Source organism: Poecilia mexicana, unplaced genomic scaffold, assembly GCF_051168715.1.
Source record: "Poecilia mexicana isolate PSO_F unplaced genomic scaffold, ASM5116871v1 scaffold_4, whole genome shotgun sequence".
Taxonomy (NCBI): domain Eukaryota; kingdom Metazoa; phylum Chordata; class Actinopteri; order Cyprinodontiformes; family Poeciliidae; genus Poecilia; species Poecilia mexicana.
In genome coordinates this window covers 13,974,098-13,986,395 of record NW_028263373.1, presented here as the reverse complement: position 1 = coordinate 13,986,395, position 12,298 = coordinate 13,974,098, and the positions used below count along the sequence as shown (strand labels likewise).

At 39.6% G+C, this 12,298-nt stretch overlaps 1 protein-coding gene across 1 annotated transcript in view; it reads right to left on the bottom strand.

Moving 5' to 3' along the window:
• Positions 1-4,985: 4,985 nt before the first annotated feature.
• insrb (insulin receptor b) overlaps positions 4,986-12,298 on the bottom strand; it is an 81,400-nt gene continuing 74,087 nt past the window's right edge. The window contains exon 23 of the mRNA XM_014999213.2: positions 4,986-12,209. Coding sequence (XP_014854699.1) covers positions 11,855-12,209 — 355 coding nt within the window. The 3' untranslated portion in view covers positions 4,986-11,854. The remainder of the gene's footprint in view (positions 12,210-12,298) is intronic.

The following is a 12,298-nucleotide window of genomic DNA, read 5'->3' as shown; positions in this document are numbered from 1 at the left end:
AAGAGCAGCCCACAACGCTGCTCTGCAGGTCAAAAGACAGACTATGCAGAAAACCAGGTGTAGTGTTGCCACTAAACCTCTCTTCTGTGTGTGCACAACAACTCAAACTGCTTCATCGATGTTTAAACAAAACGTCACACTCACAGTAAAGACTTACTGCATAACTCTTGATGCTCTGGGTTGCAGGATTCTCTCACTCGCTGTCACATTTTGTGGCTTCATGCAAACTTGCAGAGACCTTAGAAACTTGATTTAAACACTCACTTGGATTTTGTCATTTTAAAAACTACATGCATTGATCAGAATGACTGGCTTTACAAAGAGTCAGCTCAAATTTATTTTGTCACAGTTCTTGTATATGAATGATCATGAGAGCATGCTGTGAAAAGAATCTATCTGCTTAAAAAAAATTATCCAGAGAAGAGGAGCGCAGTTTAAAAGGTCAAAAAGGGTTTTACCGAATGGGAAAATAGAAATCCAGCACAGAACTAAAAGTTCATCCTTTCGTTCATAATCTATTCCTACTAAATATGCAAATCACCTTTGAGATTTAATTTCACCTGACAAGACAAAAATAAAATCTCTCTATGCCTAAATAGCTCGAAGAACTTGGAGCCAAAATAGCCTTTGAGACTTGATGACTGAGTTCACTTGCAAAGATTGGATAAATTATGCTTCCTTCAAGGCAAAAAAGTAATAAATAAATAAATATTAAAAATTGTTTAAAATTGGGGTCGACTTAAAACTTCTGAAAAGTGCATAAATTAAGGAAAAGTTGTTGTTTTTTTTTCAAAATAAATTACAGGATCCTCAATATTGTTGCCACTAGTTTCATATCAAATTTTTAAAAAATGCCTCCATGAATTATTCTTTAGAATTACATGGAGTTACATTTATTGACATTTCAACTTAGATGACACAACAAATCCCTTAATTTATTGTTCTTTAGTAGAGGAACTGTTTCATGATTCCTGCCCTGTGAGTCCTGTCACGGAAATTAAATGTTTCACTTCTGATGTGCCTCGGTTTTTTTGTAACGTCTGTAAACTGTGGCAAAGGTTGTAAAGAAAAACTAACCTGAGTCACACCATTCAGGTTAGTTTTGTAATAATATCAAAGTTTCATGTCATTTTTCGCCACACTTACTTATTGGCTGACCATCTGTGCAGGAAAGTTCACAGTCTATCAGCGCACCAAATGGACATATCTGAAAAAAATAATAATAATCAAAAAGTCGGTCAGGCTAGCATCAGCTGGAGCTACTTCAAGCATTCGGCATGCCGAAGTGAGTCTGTAATCATCAGTACAGACACGGTGTCTGCATAGCACATTTTGAGATGAAGTAATCTCACTAATGAGTCACTGCGGCAAAGTGTGAGCAACACTTGCGTCAATGTGGGGAGTTGGATATGTGCGGGTTATATTGCATCTCTACGTTGAGAAGCGTTTAGACTGAGGAGTTTTTCAAACCAATAAAAAAAACAAAACATTTGCTCCAGCCTGACATCTGGAGATCACATAGTCTGTATTAAACTCATTAATATGATGGAGAGCTGTTTAGTTTAGGCAGATCTTCCCGGGTCTGATCTTCCTAAATCAAATGGTTTAAGTCGTTCTACAGCATACAAGTCCTACAGAGTCCATAATAATAATAAATCAGGTATGTGATTCAGTTGTGCTGAAGCGCAGATGGATCTAGACGCTGCAGCACACCGGCCATTGAGGACTAGATGAAGTAGAGTACCAGCTGGAACAGAAGCTGGAAGGTTTTTCCTCACTCCTCAGATGTTTGAGGGGTTTCTTGAATCTACATCGCACAAATCGCCTCACACCATCTCGATAAGATCACAATCTTGGCTTTGACTCTGCTTAAAGGACTGTCCATTTCTTAATTCTCAGCCAGTCTTTGGCGGAGTCACTGTTACGTGATTGCCCTCTGATATACGACAGATTTCATGGTGGCTTTTATGATGGTGAGGTGGGCACGTCCTGCCACTCAAAGCAACAAATGGCTGCTGTGCCGAATTAACTTATATGTCCAAACATTATTGGTTCTGTCTAGCAAGCATCACTCTGGACTTTATGTTTTCTTTGAGAGTAAAGGTTGAACATCTTCCATTAACGTTAGATCTGTGCAGTCTCTTTCTGATTGTACAGACAATTACATCAACAGTAGCAACAGCATGCTGTGATTCAATCTGAGGTTGATGGAGACTTCAGTATAGTAGACAGACCTGAGCAGTTCGTTGCTTTGAATGTCTTCTCCTTGTACAATTATTCACAAGACTGTTTCGGTCTTTTATGTAGCTGTTATTGATTACTTTATGTTACATGAATATCCAGTTGTTTCACACTGTAAACATTACAGTGTCATTTTAGCGCATATATCAAAATGTTTGAATTTTACAATTAAGAACAATGCATTTGCAGAACTAAAGTAATTCCAGCTTGTTTTTGATGTCAAAACATTAAGAGTATAAAAAGTTTATCAATGACTCAGTGTAGCAGCTCCTCCCATTGTCAGCCACTTTGCCCTGGTAAAACTCCCACATACTCAATGTCACTCTGAACTTCACCGAAATGAACGAGTTGTTAACAGGTTTGGGCTGAACGGGGTCGTATGGGTCATCTAGGGGTTTATTCTGTTGAATCCGTTGCGTCAGAAGAACAAACCTCTTGAGTCATGAAGTCAAACCATTTAAAAAGCAAAAGATATTTGCCGAAGCCTGATTCAGAAGCTGTATAAGGATATACTTCTCTTGAAGAAAAACACTCAAGTAATTATTTTTATCTATTTAAGTTGTCCTATAACAGAGTGGTGAACTGTTCACAATGGATCCTGCTTGGTTTTATTTCCAACATTTGTTATTTGAATTTCACGTGAAAGGCCAACACCAACACTTAACTATGAAATAGAAGGAACATTTATGATTTTCACCTACATGTAAAACAAAAATAATCCAAAAATCTTTGTGGAATAGTAATCAACTTCCTTTGTTTGACCATTTTTGACACAATTCCAGCTGCAAGTCGTTTTTTAGACCATTTTTTCCCCCAACCCTGATCCTCAAAGCACACTGCCCCATGTGTTTTAGTTGTTGCTGCTTCAGCACACCTGACTTCAATTTCTGGCTGAGTAACAGACTTTTCCTAAACAGCAATAATCTAAATCAGCTGTGTTAAAGCAGGGAACCATCTAAAACCTGCAGACCAGTGTTTGAAGCGTCTCTGCCAGCGTCGTGCTGATATTAGCCCGTTCATTTTAGGAAAATATCTCAGACTGGGTGAGGAGTCTGAACATTAAGTCTTTTTTTTTTATCACATTCCCAATATAGATGAAAAGGAAGAAAGTAATGCACACAACATTAAAAGCTTGGCTGGGGAAAGTTCTGAAGTACGATGAAAATGGGAATAACAGCGCTCCAATAACATGCAAATGTTTTAATAATTTTTTTAATTAACCCCTTAATAGTACTTTTATGTATTTCTGGAGTGCTGTTTATTCCCATTTTTATGTAATTCTTGTGAAGCTCTGGTTTTAAGTTTCACTTTTATTTTCTCCACAAACGTAGAGCTGCTTTATTTATAACCTCGATGCATCATCTAAGTTGGCTTTTAGCTTAACTTCTTTCAAACGACGTAAAACGTTTTGAGACACATCAGAAATTCATTCATATTAGAATCCGATTATTTCACGTCATCAAACTTGATCAAAACCGCAATATCTGGATGAAAGGAATGTCTGAGAGGAACTACAAAAACTGAATGAGGCGTCATAAAAAAAAGGGACAAATAACCTGTCATCACTTCAGACTCACAGGATCAGAGACAACAGAAGACGACCCAGTCACACACAGACAGATCATCACTGAACAAGAGTCAGGTGTGCAGATTCATAAAGCAAACTTCTGGAGGAAGCAGAAGAGCTGAAAACATGAAAGGTGGATGAAAACAAACAAGCCGACTGAATCCAAATTGATACAAACCCAGCGCAGAGATACTCACCCCTCGGATGTAAAGAAGGAAAGGAAACAACCCGGTGCATTATCTGAACTTATTGGTTTTCATTTAGCCACAGCACCAAGAGGTCAGAATGATGTGAAGCCCTCATTAGTGCAGATGTTATCATATATTTGTGATAGTTGTGGGAACCTTCAGTTTCAGGCAAAAACATTAAGTAATAATCCCTCATTACTTTATATTTTTAGTTTTGTTTACTTTTCCATTCATATTTCATCCATTCCTTGTGCCTAACCTGATGCATGTTTTTTTGTTTGTTCTTTGGTCCCGTGATGAAATGGTCTACTGTGGGTCATTCCTTGCTGATTGGGCGCTAGCGCCCCCCAAAGGACTAGTCAGGTATAACAAATTAAAAGATCACATGGGAATCAGAGGCTTTGAAAAAAGTGCTAAAACTTAATATGTATATAAATATATCAAGAAATAATCATTAGCCCAAAATAAGGTTAAAATTTTAATAAAATTTAAACAGCTATCTATATTTATCAATAAATTAAGAATTACGTGTGCTACCTCATATATGAAGTCATTGTATATAAACTTAAATAATCTGTAATCTGAAATAATTTAAACTGTTACTAAATGTAACCCTGAAGTAACAACAATATGAAATAATTATATGCATTTTTGTAAAATTGTTTTTACAAAATTTAAATTTATTATGAGCATTTTAATAGCGGGCTATCGATTTTGGCTTCTTTCTACGAGACATATTTTCTTCTTTTAAAACCCAAAACAGCAAATAAAATGTGTTGTAGTTTTTTCAAAAATATAAATAACATGTTTACACAGAGCGCATCTGTATAACTTTGAGGTTCAGAAAGGTTTCATGATTTCAAACCAGGACGTTTTGCGGGAGGAAAATGCCTCTGCGGATTCTGATCGTTGTTGAAACCAGATCTATGAGTTTGTATCTGAAAAGGCCCCACACAGTTTCATGGAACAAAGGACTGCAAGCGGACACATATTCTCCAATAATTTTATTCATAATTTTAATATAAACAGTTAATTGTTGAATAATTTACACACAGCTAGATTTTCTTATTTTCATATCATTGCAACATTTTCTTTGCATGTCACTACTTGGCTCTCCGTTTGAAAACGTATAGAAAAAATAAATTGTCAAGCGTTCTTTTAGTCATGGCACAATTTTTTGATCCTGTTCAATGAGCGTTTATCTCTGCGTTTTATGCGTGTGAACGAGAGGAACTCCAACATGTTTGCTGTCTGTGGTACACAAACGCAGATCATGGCACATCTGGATCCAGTGTGAGGTGAGAAGGAGGGCAGGGGGGGGGGGGTAAAGCGACCTCTGTGGGGGGGTGGGGGGGGGTTGGACTGTACAAACACACATTTACACCCACTGTCTGCAGTCACGACAACGTCTCATCATAATGTATACACAACATGTTCCAAAAATGAACACATCCGCAATAAAATGTACATTAATAAAGAGGTATCCTGCTGGACTACACACAGAAATCTGGGAAACCACCTATGTGCACCGAGAGAGACAGAGAGGATGAGGAGGAGCAGCCAGACAACAACAAAGACAGACAGAAGGTTTCTAACCTGGAGAAGACCACCGGCTCGATTCAACGCTATGAAGAGGCTCCATTTACAATCATTTATCTGAGATCAATTTGAATTTATAAATTAAAATGAAACTGTGGAGGATTTAGTCAGAACACACACACACACACACACACACACACACACACACACACATATATATATATATATATAAATATATAAAAACTTGGGTAGATTTATGGAGCTGGAGTGAGGCGAGACCCTGCTAAAAAATAAAGATTTGAATAAAAGCCTCTAGAAAAACAAATCGTGCTGAAAATCCTTGCAAATATGTGGAAGGTACATGGAACAAATGTACTTTGTAAAATTAGGAGAGAAAAACAAAAAAAGTTAACTGTAATCTCACACTTTACCACTAGATGGCACTCCACTCATTTCACCTTTGCTTAATTGAATAAACAGGGCAATTCACAAGGTTAAGAAGTCTCATCTATCATCTCAGAAGAAAAAAAAAACTTTTTTTTTTAGGATCTGTAAACTGATGACTAAATTATGATAAGAGGAAGTAGATCTGCTAAATAAAAATAATTTGAACGGGCTTTTACCAAACTCAAACATTTCAATCTTTGCAAGACGAAACACCTCCAGACTTTCAGAGAGCTGAACTCTTTCTCAAAAGCACGAATTAACTTTTCTTTTTTTCTTTTTTAGCTTATTCTGGATCTCATCCCAGAATTCCTCCTCGACGTTCACGAGCAGTGGTCTTCTCCAGCTTTTCTCCAAATTTCAAGTAAAAACGTTTTATATTGACAAGTTAAAAAGCAGGAGACATATCGGTGAGAGGAGAGAAGGCTTCTTGGTCGACATGCTGCTTCCACCGAGGTTCGGTTTCAAAGAGTGGGGCCTGAGCGGCCGACATTCACAACACTAGCGTGGGATTATGGGATGCGAAAAGTCTGAGGCCACATCCTGTTTAACTTGTCCTCAGACTAGAAAGCTGCTGCTCCTCCGAATTAAACACGCAAACAGACGAGGGCATGTTTCTGTGCGGTGGGTCGGGTCATAAAAACAATAAAAAGAAGAAAAATCAATAATCTTAAATTTAGAAAAAAGATATATACACACACACATCGATAACATTAAATTCATCATGTACAAGAGTAGGAAAACTTTACAGTCAGAAAAAAGTATTATATTTATCCTCCCCTACTTTGGCTAAAAAAATAGAAATCAACATCTCTATAATGTAATACTTTTATATCTGCGTAAAACAAAAACAATAAACCACAATCTGCTTTGTTCTCAACCCAAGAGTTTAGTGAACCTTCCCTAAAACCAAGTGCTTCTCTTTATTTCCACTTTTCTGGACAGATGACATTGGCTGCTATTTACAGTTTGACGAGCTTATTATAATTGTAGAGATTTCCAAATGATACGCTTTTGTTGTTTTGTTTCGGTGTGTGTGCTTTTGGGCTGGGCCTCCCAGTGGTAACAGACGGATCGGAGACAGACATCAAACCATCAAGCTGGTGCACATTTCTCATCCAATCAACAAAGCAGGCTGGAGCTCAGCAGAGTAGAGTTCATCAGCTTTTCTTTTGTTTTCTTCTTAGTCACAAATTACAGAATGTATTTGCTTTTTTTTCTGCATTTACAGCCAAAAGGAAAAAGAAATAGAATGCGTAAAAAACAAACAAACATGTTTTTATTTAATGCTTGGAGATGGAAAATCTTGTGTGATTGTTGGAGACAGGTCAGTCGGGGGGGGACAGTTCGAGTCAAGGTGTGCCAATAATCTTAAGAAGGCACTGCAATGCCCCCTGTGAGCCACTAGAGGGCAGTGTGAACCACATCACATCAGAGCCACAGAGACGAGGATTCCTGATTATCTTTAATTGACTTAGAGTAGATAAAAAGGTAGGTAGCTCTTCCTCCTCCTCCTCCTCTTTATGCTCTTGAGGCAAAGCATTGAGCCGCCTCCCTGAGACGGAAATTTACAATCAAGATTTTAAATCTGTTAAAAGTTTTTGTTTATGGCACACAGGATTGTCCCCGTCAGGAGCTTGTTCTCCGCAGCAGCAGGGGAAAAGGTTCTGCTTAACCCGGCCCGCACTTCTGTGTCATGAACAGACCACCCACCGTATCCATGGCGATAATAGAAAATAAAAGGTCATCTCTTGATATTCACAGTTGAGAAAAAAAAAGAAAAGAAAAAAAAAACATACACAGACGACAAAAATCAGACTCAAGACAAGAGGAGGATGAACGCGGGAAAGGTCGTTTTACAGAGCGCAAGGTCCGTGACTGAGCTTCGTTAGCTTTGGCTGCAAACAGGTGATCACAGAGACACTCAGGATCTGCTGTGAAATCATCAGATGTGAGCAGAGAGAAGGAGCGTGGAGGTCATCCACCTCCTCCTGTGGCTGCGGAGCGGGAGGAGGAGCCGCTCACCAAGCTCCAAGGTTCGTGTTTAACTCAAAATAACTCAAGGCTTTCCCCCTGACACAAGACAAAGCAATAACTAAGGGTATATAAAAGAAGGCAAGGGAGAGTTAACACCGTGTGTGTGTGAAATGTGGGATTAGGTGATTTTTCTCTGTAGTGACGCTGAGCAGGCAGTGGGGATGATTGAGGCTCTTTGAACGGTTTCCTCCTCCTCCTGCGCTGAGGTAGACTCCGGCCAAACACGAAGACGACGAAGACGACTACTTACAAACTATTAACAGAGCTGCTCACAGCCAGCTCCTCCACCCAGAACCTCACCGACGCTCAATCAAAGCAAGAAAGTGTGTTCAGTTCGAAATAAATAGTTGCTTTTTTCCAAAGACTGTCATAGATAAGTTAACATTTGCATATGGAGATGAGACCAGAGACCATGCTACACACTAGTGCGTGCTGTAGTGTGACAGTGTTGGAAACCTTAAGCATAATTGGTAGAATATTCTAAATGTCTCTTAATACGTCAGAGTGGTGTGGTTTAATATCGTTTGTTGCCCATTTATATCTCAAGCATGGAGCTGGTAAGGCAAGTACGGAGCTCAAGACTTTACATCCTTGGCATTACTGTTCAACAATTCAGACACAGACGAATTTGTTGGTTAAATCTGATACATGTGTGTAAAAACCAAAAAGCCTTAAAATAAAGTCCTGCTTTTTGTTGCTGCAGCAGAATCTCACAGAAGAAATCCAACAGATCCATAAGAAATAATCATTTTATATATAATCTGAAGGATTTCTTTGTCTCATGCGTGCTTAAGATTTAAATAAACTTATAGTTGGTATGATGGCGGTGATAAAAAGTTCACTGGGAATTGTGGGGATACGTGACCTCCTGGTTTTGCCGGTCTCCATAGCAACCATTAAATGCTATCCACACGCCAAGTGGTCGGTGAAGAGATTCAGCCTTTCTGTAAAAACGAAACAAACTGTGTGGAGTTCGTTAAACTCTTCTGGGAATCGTGTGCGTCGGTCAAATTAGACTAAAACCTTAGAAAAATAACTTCATGTCCACTGTAAAGAGGAGGATCTGTGATGCTGCGGGCCAATTAGTCCTTAACTGTTCCTGGTGACGTGGCTAGCAAAGATTTCAGCAAAAAGCTGGTGGACTGTATCAATAATCTGTCTTCCAGCAGGAAAAATGTCCAAAACAATTTACTAGCTTCCAAATTAACATAAAAATATTTCCGCGCACAAAATCAAGCTAGTAAATGTACTGCTGTTGATTTTTCTTGAACTAAATCACTGTAAAGGCCCAAAATATTCATAGTGAGACTAGGCTACTGCAACACAGAAACAACTGATTTTAAGGCTAGTCACACATGTTTTCCAATTGTACCAACAAATTTGTCCCCTTCTGCCAACCGTAACCTCAGACGACTCCAGGTGGCAACGATTCAGACCCTGGTCTGTCCACACTGACCCAAACACGACTCCCCGTGTCAAAGAACATATCCGAAACCTTTCGCTTTTCTTGTAACGTCAAAAACAACAACAGCGAGTGCACCGGGAGCGGTTTCCTGCGTGTTACATCAGCCTCATGCGAGGCTCTGGTTTTGTTGGAGAGAAAAAAATTATAAAAAAAAAAAAAAGGCACTGGTGAGAGATGGAGGCAGCTTCTCTGCGATCTCTGACTTTGGCCACCCTTTAAAAGATGAACGCTGCTCAGCTGGCTCGACGATCACAGTATCTGTGTCCTCGAAGAAAAGGATTAGAGAAAAATGCCATTTGAGAGAAACGAGTTTCCTCACCATCTGCTCTGAATGGAAATCTTTTTTAGCTCATTCGTTGGCGCCGTTGACAGGAACGTTTTAGATTTATGGGGTGAAAAGTGAGCGTTTGTCTTCTTAAAAAAAAAAAAAAAAAGCAGGTGGCCAAAGAGGAACACAGCAAAACAGCCGAACGTAACAGGATTTTGAGGGGAGTGGGGAGTTTTGACAAAAATCCTGGAATGTCAGTCCTGAGCGAGAAAGCTGCTGCACGCCGTGCTCTGACTGCATGTGATGGCAAGGAGGAGAAAAGGATTAACAATCTACTCATGATCCCCCCTCCTACCCCCAAACCCACCACCCGGTGTGCTGAACAGAGGACTGCCGGCTGTGAATACATTTGGAACTTTCTGCGTCTCTCTGCAGCCCTCGGCCAGGAAAACGTGGAAATTTCCACCAGACCTCTTTGGAGAGGAGAGTTCAGCGGCCGGCAGGAAGCTGTGGAGGAAGCGACGGCGGCGCAGGAGCAATGAGCCGTGGGAGATTTATCAATCCTCGACTTTGATGGAGAAACTCTCCCTGATTTAAATCCCAAACATCGTCCACTTCGTCCTGCCTTCTTACAAGCCCCTAACCCAGACGAAACTTGAACTAAAACACCGAAAGTTGCATAATTTCCACATCAAATATTTTGCAACTGAATTTAGTTTCTTTCTTCTTTTTTTTTCTCTCCACAAAAAAAGCCAAACATATCAAAAGGCAAACTGTGATGCGACCAGAGAAAACGGCAGACGAACACATACCAGGAGCACTTTGACCCTGTAAAGGCCTCAATCCCCCATTTGTAAAGCTTTTCAATTGTTTCTCCAGTAGTAAAGTTGCCTCCAGAAATGGGAAATCCCCCCCAAGATAGTAAAAAAAATTATAGAATAAGAAATAATCAAGGGCTGGATGCCTAAGACACAGAGAGCACTGACGGTAGATTAGTGTAACTTCTGGGGCTAAAAAAAATAAAAATAATAATTATTAAAAAAGAAGAAAAAGACATTAAAACACAAGCAAAGCATCGGATGAACACAAATATCAACTACAGTATTTACAAAACCAAAACCCCATCAATGTTATACAGTATATTATATATAAAACATTGGCTTAGAAAGGCCATTATTTTATATATATACTATATATATTATATATATATATATTTCTAAACCCACTATAACATATCAAAGCAGCAGCTATTGGTCAGTCTGATGAACTCTTTTGTCCAAATTTTAACTGTTTAAATATCCTTCAGCCACAAAGTGAGGACACAGAAACAAAAAGAGGAGGGAAAGAAAACCAATAAATTAAAACCATTCACCAAACACCAGATGAATCTGTGTGCAGTTCGGAATTTTGCAGAACCAAAACATAAAGAAAAAGAGACGAAAGAAAATGTTCCTCCAGGAATAAATGTTTGTTCTAAGATCAATTCATCCCACTGATTAAGTCATCGTACAAAAACAAAAAAAAAAAAGAAAAAAAAAAAAGGAATTTACTTAGACATGATTCTTTAGTTTATAGGCCACGCATTTTAAAAAAAGGCCACCATCAGAGTAAAAAGATTTGGAGAGACAAAAAAAGTTAAAAGCACAGAAGTGTGGAAAATGCAGTTCGGCAGGAGGGTGGTGGGGAAGGTCGAGCAGCCTTCTTGGTTATCTAAGGTTTGTTGTGTTCACAGTTTTGATTCCCCCCCCCCCCCGTTTCTTTTTGTTTTATTATTGTTTCCGTCACAAGGAGTCCTGGAAACACGTTTTTAATCTATTACCGCAAACCTGGGTAATGTGAAGTCTGATGTGTCGTGGAGCAAGTTAAAAAGAGGCGTTTGCATCCCTTGCTTGCCTTGGTTTGGCAGCCGTGAGGAAGAAAATTCAAAGTCCTGAGATCCGTGTCTTTTTTTTTTTTTCTTTGTCGGTTTTTTTTTTGTTGAAGAGTTTCTCTAAGAGTAAGAAAATCGTTAGAAAATGGTTGCAGGGTACAGAAAAATGGACTGAAAGACGGGAGGTGTGGGGGCGAGAGAAGTGTTGCTAAGTCTTTTCGGGGGCCAGGAGGTGTTAGGAAGGACTCGATCTGGGCAACGACAGGATTCTCCCGTTTTTCTTGCCACCGTTCATGTGTGTGTAAGGGACATGCTCCTCATAGTTCCCCCTGAGGGCCACCGAGGGCCCGCTGTCTCTGCTTAAGCTCTCCTCCCTCTGGGAATAAGACGACGGGTCCAGGGGGATGCTCTCCATGTTGTCCAGGTCCAGGTCGAAGTCCTCCGTCTCGGGGACTTTGTTCTCCTCGCTGTAGAAGAAGGAAACCTCCTGGAAGGTCGGGTGAAGGTCGTCCCGCAGCATCTCGATGATCTCCAGGAACGTCGGCCGCATCTTGGGGTTGTACTGCCAGCACATCTGCATCAGGCTGTGCCTGGTTTGTGAGACACGAAACCGGATTAACACCTTAATCACACCTCAAAAAATAGTTTTACAAAATTATTCATACATGTTGAAGTTTTG